The 20714-nt window shown below is 37.0% G+C and overlaps 1 protein-coding gene across 1 annotated transcript in view; it reads right to left on the bottom strand.

Annotated features, from left to right (window-relative positions):
• The window catches only part of REV1 (REV1 DNA directed polymerase), an 81196-nt gene that overhangs the window by 21379 nt on the left and 39103 nt on the right, over positions 1 to 20714 (bottom strand). The window contains 6 exon segments of the mRNA XM_036872653.1: positions 519 to 647; positions 5562 to 5670; positions 10107 to 10223; positions 11691 to 11798; positions 13946 to 14649; positions 17391 to 17543. Coding sequence (XP_036728548.1) covers positions 519 to 647; positions 5562 to 5670; positions 10107 to 10223; positions 11691 to 11798; positions 13946 to 14649; positions 17391 to 17543 — 1320 coding nt within the window.

Here is a 20714-nt window from a genome sequence, read left to right as displayed (position 1 = left end):
CTCACCACCCCAAGTTGTGCAAGCGCCAACTGCACTGCTAGAACCTTTTATAAAAACTATCTTCTGGCATCCCTAATGATTTTAGAGGACACAGGGTTTGACAGTCTCTACTTGTTAACGTATAGTTCTCATTTTAAACAAAACCATAATTCAAATGTAATAAAAGAGAATAACCAGGTTAAAAACTCCAATCCTTCAGCTGTCTGGTTCCACGGAGGGAAACCTGGAACCGCTGACGAGAAGTCCTGCAGGCAGAGAATCAGATTGACATCACCACCAGGGAGCAGCTGAACAAGCCCAGCCGTGCAAACACATCCCTGAGGCCTGAGCCATGTTCCTGGAGGTGCTCGTGGGAAGGAGAGGGGCCGTGACACCAGAAGCCAGAGGAGCGGGTTCCCGGAAGAGAGGAGCGTCCAGCAAAAGTGACCCCGACAGGCCTGGGCAAACTGTACTCTCTTCAACATTAGGTAAAAGCAGTAAAGGAACAGACAGGAGAGTGAGCGCAGCACACACTGTACCTGGCCAGTGTCTCATACATTGTTCGTGCAACTTCCTTATACGCGTGAAAATCATAGGGGACAGCCTGAAGATTGGGACAAAGTTGTTTCGCTTGCCCGAAAAACATTCCATTCCTAATGCCAACTTGTCTAGAGAAAGAACAAAATACAGTGGAGGTTAGACTAGGAATTTTTAAATGCCAAATCAAGTATCAAATACTGATAGTATCTCCCCAAGCCACTGATACACAATTTTCATTTAACTCCATTCTCATGAGGGGTAAAAAACAAGCATTAAGACAACTTACAGGTTTGTTTTCCCCCAAAAGGAAACTGACAAGATTGTCGGATGCGTGTAAGTGACATGTGCAGATGTGCCCAAGTACGTTATTCAAAGGCCAGGTTTGGCTCCTGCCTCTGTGAAGACGTCTCCTGAGACTCAGACCTCTGGCGCCTGTGCAGAGATGCCAGCATACCACACGCCGGTGATACCACAACCACCGCAGAGCAGGAGCGTGCTGTCAAAACGGTCTGCTTCCCCTCACACGTGGCCCGGTTCGGCCAGGGCTCAATCCCCCAAAGACAAAGAATATAAACAGCAGAACCACACAAAACAGCGCTATGCGACAGACAGACACAGTGTACTCATCCTATTACCACCCAATTCCCAATTGACCAATTCCAAGCTCCTGCGGTGGCTCCACAGTGGCTGAGATGCCAACAGCATTGGACATGGTGGGACATCACTCTGGGCAGGGGCCAGGGTTCCAGAACTTTGAGGGACCTAATTGAAAATGGTAAATTTCAAACCTTTTGCGTGTCTCCACGCCCCACTTACCTGTGGTAATTTGGAGCATTCAGCACAAAACTGTAATTATGGAATTATACATAATGAGTACAATTCCATGTTACTACTATGCAATGAATCGAAAAAGAATCTTACAGTAAAAACACAAGCAGATAATAATAAGCAATGTTTCCCCAGATTACATACTCATAGGTGTAAACACATCAAATGGTTACTTTATACATCCACCCAATAAAGATTTACTCAGTGCTCACTTAGTACGGAGGTGTGCCCTGTGGCACAGAGGCCTGTGGCGCCTGCCCATCCCAGACCACCAGTGAGAGCCAAGAAGGAAAAGACTCCGCCAAGCCATTCAGATGAAAGAAATGCAAAATGACATGCATTTTTAATGTATATAAAAACAATAATAGATCATCAGACTGCAAAGCCCAGAGTAGATGAGAAATATCTAATAAGACGGGAAAATGACAGTAAAGGAAGAGATGATTAACAAATCATGGTAAAGAAAACAATGCTTTCATTCATTTAACAAAAATTTATGTATCGGGCACTATGTGAATAAAGCGTATCCCATGACATCCATGAGGGTGACCTGCACTGGCCTAGGAGAGGACGGATTCAAGGTGACGGACCTGGTTCATAAGGCAGGGAAGTGTGTGCAAAGGAGTTTACAAGTCTACAGAAAAGTGCAGAAACACGCTAAAACGTTCCAGTAACGCTAGATACGTAGGTTCAGCATGTAAAAAAGCTAAACTTACAAATTAAAGGTAATTATTCATTTTTAAAGGAATGTCTTACATAATTCCTGTAAGCACAATACTCTTATATTTACAATAAATTCATTTTCAAATTTTTCACTTACACAAAAAATTTCAGGGACATATTACTTAGAAAAATATAATACATCAACTTATGTACTCATGCATACCTACATCTCACAGAGAAATGTTTAGGGATCACTAGACACTGTAAGGAAGTTAGGAACAAAAAAAGGGTAAACCTCAGAGGCTTCCCATAACTAAGGGAAGCAAAAGACCTGGTGGTTGGGAAATTAGACTTGTTTCATATAAAATAAATGAGTAGGAATTCCCTGGCAGTCCAGTGGTTAGGACTCATCACTCTCACTGCCAAGGGCCCGGGTTCAATCCCTGGTTGGGGAACTAAGGTCCCACAAGCCATGCAGCACAGCCAAAACAATAAAATAAGATAAATAAATAAAATAAAATAAGATAAATGAGTAAAGACAACTACAAAACAGCTTGAAATAACTTCACTACAGTGACATTTATTCCTCTCATATGAAGTCTCAGGCAGGAAAGACTACCAGTACTTCATAAGCTGCAGAAACAGTTTACTCCCAGGTTTGAAGTGAAGGCAGCACACTCCTTCTTCCACGTGCTATATGCTCAGACAACGGTATTTGGTGTTGCATTAGACAATATTAAAAAAAAGTAACCAGTAAATCACTGTCACTGTCAATTCAATATACCGAAGGACATCCATACCACTAATTAAGGATTGTAAAGTGTCCTTACAAAAGCACGTGAAAACAGAGGTTTAGAAATGATTTGCTCTTAAAAATTTATGATTCTAGGATATTTGTATATCATTACCTATCCGTCTACATTATCCACCGTCTAACTTAGATGCATAAAGCTAGTTCTCTATGGAAAGTGTGAATATATTCTGACCTACATATATACATTCTACCTTCCTGTGACTTCTACCATCTCATGTTCACGCTCCATCCTTTGCTGACCCCATTATTATAAAGTCTGTGTCTACTGAAAGCTCACCAGTGCCTAAAGCTGGGATGAACGCGCCCACAATACAGTCCCCATGCCAAGCCCAGAAACGTTTCTCTGATCCAACTGTGATACTTATTTTTAAAAAAACCTTCTCACTTAAGGAAAATATAACTATTAGGTAGCCACAAAAAAAAAAAAAAAAAAAAAAGGGGTATTCAAGAGACCTTCATTAGGAATAGCCTTCTAGAAAATGAAAAATTACAATTAAAGGACAAAAAACCCATTGCTGTGGGTTTCATGTTTTTCTTCGCCAACTAACACAAATTCATTTTCATCACTTTCTGCATCTCCTTAAAATAAACATTTACTCTCTAAGCAACACTTAAATGGCTTGCTACACAGCATTTGGCCCTCATATATCGTCACCCCAATTATTCTGTAGCACAATTCAGCTTGACAATCGCCATCTGTGGTACAATACAAAGGCACTACCCAAACACCAACAGAGGCCCGGAGCCCAGACACATCTGTGGCTACTGGACTCAAAAGCCACCAGGAGCTGGCAATGCTTCTAACTTTGAGGTGGCCTTGGTGCTCACTCTCCAGCCAGCGTCCAACCTGGGCCGCCGGGAGAGAAGGGAGATCCTGCAGAGGCAGTACAGAAAGGCGGCACTTCCGTTTCGCCAACAGCAAAACCCAAAGACTGAGCATGTGTTTCTGGGTTTCATCACACCCTCCAGATACGGGACACGATGCCCAGTCATCATAAGCACACTGCCTGTAACTCAGCAGGGGGAAAAGACTAGGCTACTGAGCACAGCGTAAAATCAGCTCTCAACTGCCTGTGCTAATAAAAACGTAATAATGCAAAATGTATTTAGATCTGACGTATCTTTTTCATTAAAGTAAGGTTCAATTCCTTGGCTACATTATCAACTAACAATGAAAAAGATTAAAACATAATTCTGTCAATGAGAAAGGCAAAGTTAGTTCAGGAGTAAAAGTCTGACAAGTCATAAACAGAAAATAATTTAAAATATTTTACGGACTTCCCTGGTGGCGCAGTGGTTAAGAATCCACCTGCTAATGCAGGGGACAAGGGTTCGAGCCCTGGTCCAGGAAGATTCCACATGCCACCGAGCAACTAAGCCTGTGTGCCACAACTACTGAGCCTGCGCTCCAGAGCCCGCGAGCCACAACTACTGAGCCAGTGTGCCACAACTACTGAAGCCCACCCACCTAGAGCCCATGCTCTGCAACAAGAGAAGCCACCGCAATGAGAAGCCCGTGCACCACAACAAAGAGTAGCCCCCGCTTGCCGCAACTAGAGAAAGCCTGCACACAGCAACAAAGACCCAACACAGCCAAAAATAAATAAATAAATTTATATTAAAAATTTTTAAAATAATTATGCATGTTTGAATATAATCCTTTTTTCTTAAATATCCTTTTTATAAAATAATTGGCAAGATTTAAGCAAACCACTCTGGTTAGATGATGTTGCGTTGAGATACTTTTTGTTCAGACTGGACTTGCTTGAATAACCCCAACTTTAAATCAAGACTGAAAAATGTTATATATATCAAGTTGTTGTATGCCATTAATGTTACATGTCAATTATATCTCAACGTTTTAAAAGTATGAATGACTAAGCCATAAAGACACTATCTAAAAGAAAAAAAGGCTGAAAAAATGTAGCTGATGTGACTTGACTCTGTAATTAGTAAATACTTTAACACTTGCCAACAATGTGTAAATAAATGCTTGCTGTGCTATAAAGGTAAAAATGTTTGTGTTCAGTTATCAAGAAAGAAAAAATAAAGAATACTCTTTTAAATTAATCACTTCATTATTACAACTATAATAATCGATTTTTAAAAAACGATTAATTTTTTTAAAGTATGAGGAACGTATGATATATATGTCTCTTTCTTCTAGTACTGAAACAGCTGGTTGTAATTAGGATTAGTGCTAACAGGTTGACAACACTGCAACTTTAAGCGAGGAGATGATTAGTCATGCCATTATGGAACTGTTTAGTTATAACTTAACAGGCAATCAAGTTTTAACATAACTTAAAGAAAAAATACCAAGTATTAGGAGGTTTAAATAACAAGGGATTTTTCCTGGTGCTAAAAGGGAACGATCAAAGTAGATGACATTAAGGCCCTCTCCTATCCATAAATATCTAATTCTTTAATTCTATACTTCAAAAGACAATGGTTTAAAAATGACAATGTCCAGCTTCTTTTGGTTTCCAACCATAGGACCCATTGGTTCATCAGGACACTAAGGTATTTATTTAAAGTTATCTAGCATTTGTGAAGGGAAAGAAAAGGAAACTGAAGGGATTAAGGCTAGAAAGATTTCTTTCCATAACATGTTTCTAACATTTAAGTCATAGGCTTGACCACCAGCATGTCTAAATCCACTTCAGAAGATTATATAAAAATGATTAAGTAAATTAATTATTCATTAAGTATTACAACACCCTTAATTTCTACATACCTGGCTTCATAACTACAAGATGCGATTTCAGCCTTTGACAAAACAGAATCAATTCCATTTGTCTGTGCGGAATCTTGATTCTCCCACGTTGATGAATCTGGTATTTCTGCTTTAAAAATAAAATTTAATGATTGTGTGTTAAAAACTGATTTTCCTTAACTTTCATTCAAGAAATCTGTTTACCATTCCTTTCATATATAAATGTTCAATAAATTCCAAATATAGTTATCTCCATTGACATTTATCCCCTTATTTAATAAAAGAAAATCTATAACTCTAAAATGGTTTGCTTCCAGTATATTCTTCACCAGCAGTCAGACAAAAACTTATAATAAATCGAAAGAGTTCTGTTTTAACAATAGTTTTAAAAAACATATACCAAAAGATAAGTATAAAATATCCCTTTAAGTCTGCTGAGATGGACAAGGATGAAGAGTGGTCAGGAAGATAAACCCCCTCCTACAGCCTCGAAAGGATGACACAGCTCTCTGGAACGGGAAACAGTTAGTGGGAAATATAATAAATTTCTCTGAATGTTCTTGCTGTTTCTTAAAAACTATCTGCAAAACTTAAAGCTGATTAACAACATTTTCAACAAACATCAAATTCCTACAAGTCATTTGATCAAAAAATAATTTAAAAGGTCATATGCCATAAAAAGTTCCATCCTAAATCTAAGCTTTTTCTTTTGAACACACATCAGGTAAAAGAGCTTCACAATATTATCCCCCCTTTCAGGAAATTCTACTTTTGGCTTAACAATGCATGTGCAATTAAAAACATTCAAGTGAGATGAGACTATCAATTGCTTTATAGACTACAACTCTAGCCTAAAGAGTAGAGCTCACAAATAAGTCTTAATATCCAAACCAAATTTACAGATTCACGCAAGAATATTAAGGCACTCAGTCTAGAAAGCCTACTGACTGCACGTCACGTAACATCACTAGCAAGTGAGAAACAGATTAAAACACAACTTCAGTTATATCTCTTGGGATACTACTGAGTTCCAAGAAGAATATGCTTTAAAAACATCTATTCTCAGTCATAGTTCTACTATTCTGAACAATCAGTAAAATAAGACTAAGATAGCACTTCAGCTAATTCTAGACAAATCTATTTAGAGTACAGTGTAACAACACGTAACTAACAAACCCAGTATTTATCTATTTATTTCAGAGACATAATGTTCCACAAAAAAAATCAGCCAAGTAAAGCACCAGCAGGTAAACATGGCAGAGTGTCCGGCTTTACGAGCTGTAACAACTCTTCCTGGTTTGACCTCAGTAATCATCATCTTTCACCCAACTATGAAACCCACACAAGCAATTCTGGATTCTGGCACCCATACACACGAAGTCTAAGTGCAAATCAAACTCTGAGGATTGGCGTATTAATGGGGTCAAATTCCACTTGCATCCAAAATAAAAACAGCAGTGTGTACAATCTGAGCCATGATTTCTGATACCTTGTGACTAACATATGCTGTCCCAGGACAAATTAAAGACAGAACACAGAGCAGACAGCCCAGTGTTCTGAAGGGTTTTGGAAGGCTAAATATCAGCTTTAATAGTCCATTATTCTAAGCTGAAAATCTGTAAGAATTTTGGGGCTGTCAGTATCACAGTTCAACAGGGGCTACTCCTAAACCAAAAAAGAAGAGCTGAAGCCTGAACAGCCACAACCAGCTGCCTTTCAAAGGGGCACCGTGAGTTATGCCTTGTGAGTTATGGGGAGTTAGGTGACTTATATTCGAAGGGCTAAACAACCTAAGAACTTGTTTTGAAAATGACGGAAAAGTCATGCTTGTGGTGAGAACAGTGCCTGTGGTCCCTGCTCCCAACGCCCTGCCTGGGGTGGCACCTCGTGTTCTCTCCTCTGGGCGGGCTGACCTGGTCCACAGCGCGGCAGGGTGCGTGGTCCCTCCACGAGCGGAGTGAGTTGCTTCATGGGAGATTCAGGGAAATGCAGGGACACACTGTCCTCACTGGAGGGCAAAGTAGAGAACTGCTCATCAAAGCTCGACAAACTAGACGGGCACATGGAGAATGTGGAGGGACGGTTGGAGAAATCAGAGGCCAGGACCCAAGTCTGTGAAAAAGAAATCGCTGAGAATAAATCTATGACTAACACGATTTTAAAAACTGTTGTTCTTTAGAAAGAAAACTGAAGTTGCTGAAGGGATAGGAGACGTCTGCATTCTGGAATTCAGGAAGGGAGAAAAGGTCCCAACCATGAAATTCTGAGTATAAATGGGTTCCAAATTCAAGATCGTCAATGAGAAGGCTCGCTGCTAAGTACCGCTCAGGAAGCAGCTGCCAAAGAAGCCAGGGATGGAGAGCCCTGGTTACGCCGGTCTGATTAGACAAAGAGTCTCTGAATATGACAAGTAAGAAACTAAGTTGCGATAAACGGCTAAAGATGCTATTTGTTCTAATACTTTGCCTAGACGTACAAGCCAAAACATTAGAACTGAATTTTTTTAAAAAGCTACTGTACAGAAGGCAAAGATTCTAATTCCTAAACTGATCCTCAATATTTTAAAATTTGGTGTCATATCTAATAATAGGAGCCAGAGGAAGAAAGATCAGAGAATAACAAGGAAAGAGGAACAAAAGCATGGAAAAAACAAGTTCCAAGTATAAGCCTAGCTGCAACCAAACTTTGTAATAAAGGACAATCTATTCATGTTATATGTAGCAAATAATTTGGTAAGATCCTAATGGGTCAAAAGGCTTAGGACGTACATAAAAGTGAATGATATCAAGTTAAAGAGAGAGTATAAAATACAAAGTATCATATTCACTTTTTCTAGTGACAGGACAATCTATTTTTGACAGTTTTCAATGGCAAATGAAATTTCAATACTTCTCCTAATATTAACCTTCTGGTTTACAACTCACACTTAGAGGCAGAGCAAATGTGAGTTATAAAAGGTCATTACAATGTTATGAAAACCCAGTGGCTACACTGATGAACACAATTAAGTAACCAATGCCAGAATTCTGTTTATAAACTGTTTATGGTCAGATCATTTGTGATGCGAGGAAAGACATAAGAGGACCAGCTCTCTGCTGCTCTAAGGAATGTGTAGACGTAGATTGTAAGGTAAGGACACGTGTGCAAACACAAGATTCTATCCATGGGAGGAGCTCTGAGCACCGAGTAACGAGAGATGCTATGAACGGTATACACAGGGTATTATTCTTCCCTCTTTAATGTTCATTCAATATTGTACTGAGTGCCCAATGCGTGACAAGTATTGTGCATTCCCTTAAGCTACTTATTTGTTTTCCAGAATTTTAGATTTCATCTTTAAAATAATACCACACAGAAAAGACAAAAAGAAAAACCAACCTACCACAAAACCAAACTACTAATACTTAAGAAACTACCCATATTGTCAAATACCATAATATAACTAAATCTCAACAAGCTCAGTATTCCCTAACCTCAACATCTACTCACTTCACACAAAACACTAGAATCCTAAAAATTCTCTTAAAAGATTTAATGGCCGGGAAAAGCTTTAGGAAATCTGCAGAATACAGGTACACATGAAGCATAAAGATGTATCGATAATTATTTTCCTTTGTACCTATAGCATGTAAACAGATGACCACAACCAGCAAGAGGAAAGTAATCCCGAAAAGGTTCTCAGAGATGTCCACTGGCTTTCCTTTTGTCTTAATTTCATTAAGAGCATTTCTAAAACAAGCCCAAAGTTTTATAACTGAAAACTAGAGACCTGAAATAATTGGGATGAAATTTAACTGCATGCCTTCCATTCTACTGCATATCTAATTTCTATTTCCTAATTAACATTTTTTTGAAAAACTAATTTAAAAAAATTTTGGCTTTCCAGATATCCATGAGGAAACTGATCAATGCCAAATAATTTCACTTCTAAGCAAATATTTCTCAGGGAATTTAATGGGGGGGGGAGAAACATGAAAATCTTAACAGCACTGTGATTAGTATAATTTATGATTTTTGTTTATTAATAGCCAAAATTTAAGAGCCAGAGAGGCAAGAAAAAAGTTTCTCATATGAAATAGGTTCAACAAAGATATGGGGAATGACTGCTGGCATTTATCTTCTTATTCCAGTAAATTAAAGCCTTACTGTTTCTCACTCCACTGGCTCATACACATCTTCAGCAACACAAACTTTAGTGCCCTTACTGGGATCCGTGACCAAACAAGTAATTAACTTTCAAGTCGAGAGGCTTCCCCAGAACGATGTCCATGATTTTCATCCCCAATCTAAGTTTATAAAAAGCAAACTAATCACACTTTTTAAAACATTCTTCACTCTTTCCCAGGAAAGTATCGTTATCCAATTCAACAAAGTGTAACTATAAACCACTCATTTGTACTGCATTCGGATTTTGCTTTAAGATGTCACTGACACCCTTAAAATCCTTGAATTTAAAAAGCTAATTATTTCAACTCTGCTTTTATTTCTGTAACAACAATACCAAAGCAAAATCCAGAAGTCTTCAACAGGAGCACTATGACTTCAAAGAGGGCTCATTATCTGTACCTGCTTTGCCTGTCAGGATTTTATTCTGGTACCACTGCCACTCCAACTGGGGGTTAGCGCCAGGGCGCAGAGGTGCCCTCCCAGTGCCTCTGTTACTTGTGACAGCCACCGGCCTTCCTGTAAGGAAAGAATAAAAGCTAAGTACAAGAACACTAACACTTAAGAAATATGACATCTCTCTTTAGCTTTACTTAGGCATTAATCCCTAAAAGAGCCAAAATCTTTGAAGATTATCAGTCGCTATGCAAAAGTCATCTATTGATAAGTTTCTCTGTATCCCCCAAAAGTAAACTATTTATGACAATTTTGATGCATTTATTCAACTTAAAAGCAACACTATCATAGCTTTCTATGGTTTTTGTCTGGTTTCTTACAGTAGAAAACAGGCAACTCAGATCCTAGATTCAGACTGGCAGGGTGGGGAGAGAAAGAAAAACTAACTGTATCTAGATTTTTAATATTTCTGGTATCAGAAAAGTAAGGTAACATCTAAACTAATCTTTATTTTTGCAGCAAGAAAAAAAACTAATTAAATGTATATGTAGAGGAATCACAATCTGACCTACTATATAATCAAAGGTGAGTATATATAGTCCCAAACTTTTTGGTTTAGTTATAAAATCTTTCATGCGTCATTTCCTTATATGTGTATGTGTTAAGTTACAAGATAACTCTAACTTTGTAAAGCAATAGCATGGATAATCCATGTATATATATATATATATATATACACGCATATATTTCACTGAATGCATTTGTTGTGAGGACAAAAAAAAAAAAAAAAAGCATTAAAAAGTCACTCATGGGCTAAAATCAACTCTTTACAGTCTAAACACTCCTATCAGAGCTGAAACAGCAACTGCCCGTGATAAAAATAAAGCCCTAGTATTAACCCCAGCAGTTTCTATGCTTTCCTTAAGGGAAAAATTCACTCTCAGAAGACAGTACTAATAGCTATCTCTTTCGGACATAGAGAGAACTCTCAAAAATCGAGAATAAATATTTTCAAAAGTATTGACTAGGTCACAAATACCTAAAATTTCCATTAAAACAAAGACTGCACAGATGACAACATATTTTAGCAATATTCAATACTACAAAATTATCCTACAACCAAAAAGTGGGAATGTTCCCTAGCATCAGGACAGTTAATCAAGTTATTCATTCAAGAGAAAGCATAGTGACCCAAGTTGCAAAGACGTATGCTACCATAAAATTTCCATTTATTGACAAAGTAATAATAAATATAGATAAAAATATAGAAAATGCCCAAAGCAGGTCCCTATCTACATTAGCCTTAGATGTTCAGCTGAAGAGGAATATTCTTCCCTAAAGGCCTGGTCTCTACAGGGAGGCAAAAACTTTTCTAATTTCCCTCTCTTTCTTGATAATGGAGTCCAGAAAATTTGGAAGTAGGAATTGATCTTGCTAAGGAAAATTAGAATAAATATTTCTTAAAGAATATTTTGTGATTTTGCCAAGGAAAATTAGAATAAATATTTCTTAAAAATTTTGTTTCCTTCCTTAGAATAAATGTTTATAACAGTATATCAGTTTTCTTAATACATAAACAAGAATACAGACCTTTGAGATCTGGTCTATTTCGTATACCCACTGATACAAAGAAGCAATCCATATCAACATGCATTATACAGCTCTGATGTCTGGGTGAACTCAATACTGACATATTTCCTAGAAGGAAAAAGAGAATGTTCAAACCCCAAACTAGTTTTTAATATTTAAAAAAAAATCAGGTCTAGTTAATTTTAGAAATTAATTTTTAAATACTTACAAGCAGAATAAAGTTTAAAAAAAAATACAGATTCTATAATAGATTACTTCTATCACCTCAAGAGAAATCAAATTTCAGTTTCTTTGGCTCTAAAAATAATTCAGAGATACAAATTTAGTTTCCAAACAGAATTTAAAATCAATTGTGAAGACATCATGTTTTCCTAGTCTATATTCTAACAAGTCTCTAGTTAAAAGTCTGTCTAAATGCTTATCTCCAAGTTATTCCTGTGGGCTGAATGGTTTATAAAAATGTATAAAGATGTTTTCATATATTTAGTTCCATGGACCTAAGTTACTTTAGATGATTACTATTCTATGCAGTAACAACATTCCTTGATAAGACAGCGGTAAAAACTGCTACTGTTATTGAGTGCTCTGTAAGTAGGTGTCAGGCACTGTTGTAAGAGGTTTACATGTATTAATTTATTTAAATTCTCACAACAATACTATGAAAGAAGTAAGCTTATTATCCCCATTTTGCAGATTAATAACTTGAGTCATACAGCCAGTAAGAGGCTGAGCTGGAATTCAATCCCAGGCAGTCTAATTTCAGAGCCCCATAAGCCACCACACTTGTAAAAAGTGATGATCTCATAAAGGAATTTTCCTCTGCTAGATTTAAGAATAACAGTACTGAGGTTAATCTTCATAATAGGCTTCCAAAAACTTACATTTACTCCCCAAAATGTTGAGACAACTCTATTTACCAAATTGTGACTGTGAAAGAGTTTACCTTGTTCTCACTAGGCGCAGGGCACCGGACCTTTGTTCCTATTATCTTCCTGTACTATCACTTGTGTGCCGACAGGAAACTGACACTCAGAGAGGTGAACTCACATGCTCTGCATCGTAAGAGTGGCAGAGCCAGGATGTGGACTCAGGCTATTACCTAACTCCAAAGCCAGCGACTTCCTTGCTACCCTCTATATTCCCTCGAGAAATCATCTATAAAATCAATCTTAACAATTATAAGTCTGCTGTATAAAAGTATTATACACACATAATGTAAACAACTCAAAATAATGGTTTTAAAGATTCAAGTCATACAGAATGCATATACTAAATGCCTACTGAATGCCTTCATACAATATAAAAATCTCTCATCTTATTCCCATTCATAAAACTGATTCATAATAGCTCTTTGAAGCTTTCAAAATTAAACGACCTTTAGGTAACAAGGCCAAGGCATGATAAAAGGAAAACCTAATACCTATAACATTATTTTGAAATATCTCATAAATAACAAAAAGCATTTGGAATACATCAAACACAGCAAAACATAACAGAAAAAACCCAGATGGAGAGGTTCTATCACATTGTGAGAGAACCACGAGCTTCTCTCTGCACCTCAGTTTCCACAGCTATAAATTAAAGGGTAATACTAGATAATCTCTGAGATCCCGCCCCAGGGGGAACCCATGTAATCCATAAAAAGCAACTAAAACCTCAAACCAGATACCAATTTATAATGACAGGCACAGAAATACAGCCTGTTATTGTTGGTTTTGTTTGTTTTTGATGACAAGAAAACTATTTAAAAAACAAAATACAATTAACCAACCTACTTATATGTGAAAATACTTTATCTCACTAAAAGCTCACCACTATAATTATAATAGCTATTATGTCAAAGTTATTTAATTACTGAAAAATCATTATGACGCAAGCTTTTAAAAATTAACAGTTACTCTTACCAAACCAATTCATTCTTACAGGAGTTTAAGCACTGAATATAAAATGTTATATTTTACAGTTCAAAACTTCAATAACTGATAAGGTCTACAGGAAGAATGAATGCTCAGAATCCCAACCTCATTACTATTTAAATTACCTAAAAAATGTTCACTTAGCCACACTCAAATCTAATTTTGTAGAAAATTTTTAGTAAGAAAGCTTTCTGTCATCTGTTACTTACATAAATTGCTATTCCTAAAGACTTCCATGTTACAAGACCTTAGTATTGACCAGAATACCAGTGACAGATTAAGAACAAAATGATCAAGCATGATTGTTTCTTAAGAAAACAATTTTTAGTAAGTATCTACCTGGGTCAGTTACAACAAATGCAGACCTGCCTGCTTTCATTTTTTTTAACTTTTCCCTTCCTGGAAAGATACCACTACTTTGTCTCTGCAGGGTATTGACAAACTCAGTCAATTCGCACTTCCACGTGGAAATGTGGTGCAGTCTCGAGCGAGAGTAGAAGTCCGAGATGAAGCTGCAAGGTCTGGGTGGCACAGAGGGTGCCGCCTTGCTCGGTGAAGGGACTGAAGAAGTGCTCTTTGTGCTTGAAGGCCCCTGAACAGTGGAGTGGTGAGCACCATTGACTCGAGTGTTGCTGTGTAAAGGTGACGGGGAGAAGGAATTAGTTCTGTGTGGATTCCGCAGAGCATCTGTGCTTCTGGTGCTTTGCTGGGACTGCTGCACAGCACAGTCTCTGAAGCCGCCACCGCTCCTCTCGGCTGCTTCCTCCTCATGGGCAGGGTCGGGGGACAGCCTGCTGGCAACACCGCTGCCCCTGGGCACCAAGCAGTCCTGTGTCTTTAAGGCACCGTTAGAGCTATGAGTGTGTCCGTTACAAACGGCACTGCCATCTCTGGGATGCGGAATTCCGTTCTGTTTCCTTCCTGGGAAGAAGGGCTCCGGCTCCACAAAACCCAAGTCATTATCTGCATCTTCTTCATTCCAACTGTTCACTCCATTGACTTTGACTTCATTTTCCGTCTCAATCTTCTTAATTATGTGATTTCTAAAGCAGGAAAAAAAAATTGTTTAAATGAATAATGTCTGACTTTCAGGCTAAAACAATTTTCCATTTAAACACTCTTAGTGGTACACACTTTAATATTCCCTCCACCAAATCTGAATGATTAAGCCACAAATTTTTTTTCATGATTGCTCTTCTAATAAAATATAATTCTTTGCTAAACTGAAGGAGCAAGGTAACTAGGAAAATTCTAGCCCATTAACAGCCTTTCAGGTTTTTGGGTTTTTTTTAAAATTTCAGACACAGAGAAGAAAATAGAATAGGATCTTTTTCAGATTGAAGAAAAATCCAAGAAACTGTTTTCAATTATTTTTCCCACTATAAATTAACTGTAATCTGTAAGCTTTAAATACCCAGTTTGCAGCACAGTGTCCGGCATTTACTAGGTGGTCAGTAAGTATTTGCTAAATTAATACAATATGAATAATTCCCGTAAAAACGGGTAAGAAACCTTATTTGAAATCTTATTCCTATTTTTACTTTCACTTTTATGTAAGGCACTGTTCAACACATTAAATCCAATACTGCTACAATCCTGAGGCTCGTTATTTTCCCCCAGAAAATGACTGACAGACTATATTCACTAATCCATTAATGGGGTCAAACTGTTGCACAAGTAGATAAAAAGTAAAAAAAGTCAGGTCAATGTGTATGGCTAATTCAATAAAATTCATACCTAGAAAAATGAGGATGTTTGCCCTATTGACAAGGGAATTATTACCATTTCATTTCTAAGAAAAGCATTATTTAGATGCCAGGGTGGTAGGTCCAAGGCAATCTGGACCAAGTGTCCTGATGACAGGTTTATAAATGCAGTAACTATGACAAATGTTATGTTAAATTCACATCCTGGCTCTTCTAGATGCCTGGTAATGCTCTGTAATAGAGACAAGATTCATTTGCATTCAAAAGAATCATCTAAGTAACAAAAACAAAAATCTGAATTACAAAGCAGTAATTCATTCTACTTAGAAAAGTCCACAGCATTAGTCCAATTACAGTTCAGGCTCCACATGAGGGTGCCACATGCAGCACCAAGGCACAGGTGAGATTACCACGGCATTACCAGGTTTAATCTAAAGTTCCTGCTCCTAATACCAACTGGGTATATTAGTCACGACAGCCTGACTGCACTGAGAACCACGTGTGAGCTGGATGCGAAACAGCACCACCCATTTCTGGCTTGGCTCTGGCTCTGGCTGACCATCTCATGGAATCTGACAGCCGAATCTGAGTAGGTCCTATCCTCACAGATGATCCCACCAGTGAAAGAGGAAAAGATGACCAACGGGAAACGATTAAGAGAGGAAGGAAAGAAAACCTCATTTGATACGTGTCAGAGAAAGTCTGGCCCTTGAGATAGAGAGCAAGGGAGCAAAAAGTCACATAAAGGAATTTCAAAGAAATTTATACAATGCACTGAACATGCCAAAAATAAAGAACACAGAAAGCAACAAAAGTGAAGTCAGAAAAGTCTTAAATCTAGTTTTCTGTGTCATAAATATTAAGGTTTTTTATTAGCAACACACGCAACAGAAATGCACACATTGGCAAGAAACACACTGCTCCTGCCCATCCTTTCTGCACTGCGGTGTTTCGGCCCAGACAAACGGCCATTTATAAAGTAGCTGTACTAGAAATATATCATGAGTGGATACACATTTACTAGGCAACAGCATAAATGGATCAATAATTTAAATCTAATAGGTAAATTCTTCCTAAAGTCAACACAAAGAAGAATTTCAAAAACACACACATATATATTTTCTTTTATTAGTGAAGTAAGAAAAAAATGAAGTTGTATATTCAGAAGGTTTTCTGATATTACTTGTACACCTTGACGGTAATAAAAAAAACAAAATTAAATGTTTTAGGTAATGTGAAAAACAACTGAATACACTTATAAGTGAACCTATAAGTTAAAGAACAAACGACAACAAAACTACAGAAGGTAGTGACACTGGATCATCCCAAGTTAATTCGACTCCTGGTCTTTTGGAAAAAATATTATCAAACTCCCAAAGCAAACAATTTAATAAATAAGGAGAAGGCTAATGATAATGAACCATGATAATGAACTACTACCTGATACACAAGTTAAGGCAACACACCAATTAACTGTGAAGCCAATTTACCCAGGATTACTGCAATTAAAGCTTAAGTCAAAATATTTTTTAAAATCAGACAAATGGAATAAAGTCTAGATTCACCTCTAACTCTATAACCTTGAGGGTCATCAACTAAATTTTAATTGATATAAAATATTTACCTATTTAGAATTGTTACTGATTTAGAATTTTTCAAAAATAGCCTAGAAATGTTAACATTTTCACTACCTATCTTTCTATGCAGTGGCACACAGCAAAAGTATAGCTGGAGTATTTAGTTCAGTTTTCGAGAAAGCAATATTCTATAGCAAATTACTTGTGTCAAAAATAATTACTGCCATGAAAATCCATGGAACATTTTACTTCTAATAATTTAAGATCCATTGGTTTAACACGGGAATCTAATCAGAGTGGAAAAGCTTTCTTGTTTACATTTTATTTATGAAACTGTCATGATAAAAATAATTTTTAGGTAAGACATGCACCCCTGTACTTCAACAGGATTAATACAGACGAATAGCCAGTTTTTATATTTGTTTCTCTCTTCAGCAGAGCAGGGGCCATTCTCACTGTGAAAAACCAGCTCTGTAGTCTCCCCAACCTAGACAAACTTACACCCTGTCGTTGAGCTGTTTGGTGATGCTGCTGGGACCTGATCCAGGGTCCTCAGGTTTGCACACAGGATTAAAGTTGAGACCTTTCTGCGTGGAGGACTGCTTGCTATACAGCTGATACGGAATGTAGGACAGGAGTCGTCCAGCTTTGATGCTAAAACAAAAAAGTAACACCAATTTAAGAGTTTAATACTTGGGGAAAAGGAGCTTCACAAAAAATGAATGTTCTCAATGACAGGAATATTTCACCAACAACATGCCATCTCTTTTTCTAGTTTATTCCTTCTCCCTTTGTTTTAGTGGTCCTAATACAATCTTACTTATTAAACACTTAAGAATGAGACCTGCCCATGAAAAGACACGTCTGAAATTTTAAAAACTAGTAGCCAACGGTCTCATGTTGAGGAAAAGAAAATAGACTACAGAGTAGGATGAGAAAAACTTCAAGCACGAAGTTGGACTACTCAATATTGTAATCGTCATGACTTTGATATTTAACCACAATCTTTCCCCCAAAAAATTCACACAGAATCATTAAGATTTTCTCAAATCCTATCTCGCATGTTAAATTTTTCCAGAATAAGGGAACTGGATGAGGATTCCCAGTTTCCAAGATTCATGTTAGTCTGTCTATTAAATGTGAAAAACTGTAAAATAAAAGGACAAAATAAAGAATCTCAACTTTAAGATTAACAAATAATTTACACTATCTTATGTGTGTAAGAGTGATAGAGACAAGGCCACTTGAAGACAGAACTCTGAGAGAGCAGAAGCTATCATATATATCTATATCGTCTTCCAAATGCTCACTATATATGCATCAAACACCACCTATAAAAACCAGGGGAACAGCAGTATTATAATACTAGATTAACTGACACTCCCCAATGCCTATTATACTTCAGAACTAAGACTGATTTGATTAAACTGAGTTTTGCTTTCTAATAAACTGAGTTACACATATGGTTACTGTATCTTTAAAAATACCATTTTCAACTCAAATTTTAAAACAGCCAACTAATATGCTTAGGCTAACATCCAAATTTTAAAACAGGCTCCTTAAGTATCAGGAAATATTTCAAAGCACATGTGTGCCTTTAAACCTAAAATATATATTAAGAAAGCCATACTTTAATTATTTAGAAAAAAAATAATACAGTAAAATACTTTTCTTATTATCTGACAAATCCAAGAGTTTTGACATTATTTTCTCAAAGCACACTCCACAGAACTTAAAAAAAAAAAAAGACTGAATTGGTTTAAAACAAACAAAACCAATTTAAAATATTAAGTCAACAATTGTGAATACAGAAAAACATACTGATGATATACCCTAAAAATGAAACTATACCATATTATAGACTATGTCCTTTATGTAATTATATCAATATACAATCCTACCTAAAGTACCTTCAACTTCAGGTGGAATTACTAAATATGCTAAACTACTAATTTATGACAGTTGAGAACATACTAGTGACAACACACTTCAATTTTCATTTACCTAAATAAATGTACCATCAGGCTAAAAGTTAGTTTTATCAAGATTACAGATTACATTCAAATACTAGAATTAAAATCCTAAAATTAGACTGTTTATTAATTTACTTTATTCTTTTAAAAAAATTTTTATTGGAGTGCAGTTGATTTACATACAATGTTGTGTTAGTTTCAGGTGTACAGCACAGTGAATTTTACTTTATTCTTTATCAAGCTAACTTCACTTCCTTTAGCAACTGGTCTTAACTGCCTGGCTATGGACCTTTGTCTTCTTAGTTATTACCTATCTCGCCTGCTCTCCCACCCTCAGAAGCAGAGGGACTTACCCCTAACCTTAGCCTTCTGCCTCCTTCACGACACACAGCACAGCTGTAACTAAGGGGTACGTGGAGACTGAAACTGTGCTCAATATGCCAGCTGCACATCTGAAGTAAGACCAACGTGCAATGAAGCCAGGACACGCCCCATTATCATGCTGGCTTCCCCCATCCTACTGACAGCTTGCTGGGTGACCCAGATGCTACAGGTGCTCTCTGTGGTCTACACTGATCGTACACGACTCCTAACAACAGCCATGTCACCCAGCAGAACTTAAGGCTTACATAACTAAGTCCGTGGAGACTGATATAAAATAAGAGCCAATTTAAATACTGCAGGTCTCTAATCAGACATCCTCAGAGATGCCCAGTAAAAGAAACTAAAGCCCAGTGCACTACAGTAACGTTAGACAAGAAATTCTTTTAATTTCAAGCCCAAACCACTACACATCTGTGTACATTCTTAACTATCCCTGCTTATCCATTTATCCATCTACAGATATATGGAGAGAAACATTATCTGAAGGTATATTTTTAAAAGATCTTCTTTTACAAAGTCTCTCAGGGATTCATTTCTAACATTTTCTAATTTCACTGCTTATCCTAAGCACAGAGGAGTTGTATTCTATATTTTCTACCATTCTTCTTACCAAAAAAACCCCCAAAAACAACAGAGCCAAATATCAAAGCCCATATTTCAAAACCAAATGGAGCTTCACTTTACCAAAAGCTATTACTACATGGCTTCTTTATATACTGAGCTTTCTTCCCATGTACACTGAAAATAGATTCTGATATATATGAAAGAGCTTACATTCTATACAATGCATCAGGCACATACTCACTGCATGTGAGATATTCACTTACTTTGAGAAGTTTTAACTCTTGGCTTGTCCTATAGCCCCAGTAAAGTTATCTAAAGCAGAACTTTGTTCTCTAAATCATTTCCTGTTTCCTATGCTGAAAATGAATTTACACTGTCAGTTGTAAACAGAGTCTGGGAGATTTTGCAAAAATTAAGATACAAGAAAAGTCACTACATTTCTATTCTGAACTTTTTATTGTAACTGTAGCAACAGCATCTTCTTTAGACGAAGCAATTCTGCACATCAAATGTCTGTATGGTTCCAGTCAACATCCCAGTCGTTCTCTATTAGAAAAACCACATCTGACACTGCATACCCATCTGCCCATCCATTCACGCATCTATCCTTCTTCCTCATTCAGAAGTGGATTTAAGGCAAGAAAGGATGTAATAATGTGCTAAGGACAAACTGAGCTGTTTTTGCCTATTATTCTACCATTAAGCAAACATTATTCTTTACGCATTCAAAATTAAAATTTCCTTTGCCACCACCTCTCCCATTACCCAAACTTACCAACCACTCACCAAGATCCCACAAGCTCAGAAAAGGAAATAACAGCTATGAACATATGTATATAACTTTTTGTCCTTTATCCTTCAGGGTCCAGATTGCTTTTTATTTTTTACTACAGATACTGAGAGA

This window comes from Balaenoptera musculus, chromosome 13 (assembly GCF_009873245.2).
Source record: "Balaenoptera musculus isolate JJ_BM4_2016_0621 chromosome 13, mBalMus1.pri.v3, whole genome shotgun sequence".
Classification (NCBI taxonomy): Eukaryota; Metazoa; Chordata; class Mammalia; order Artiodactyla; family Balaenopteridae; genus Balaenoptera; species Balaenoptera musculus.
The sequence above is the reverse complement of the archived record's forward strand: the minus strand, read 5'-3'. Positions and strand labels throughout refer to the sequence as shown.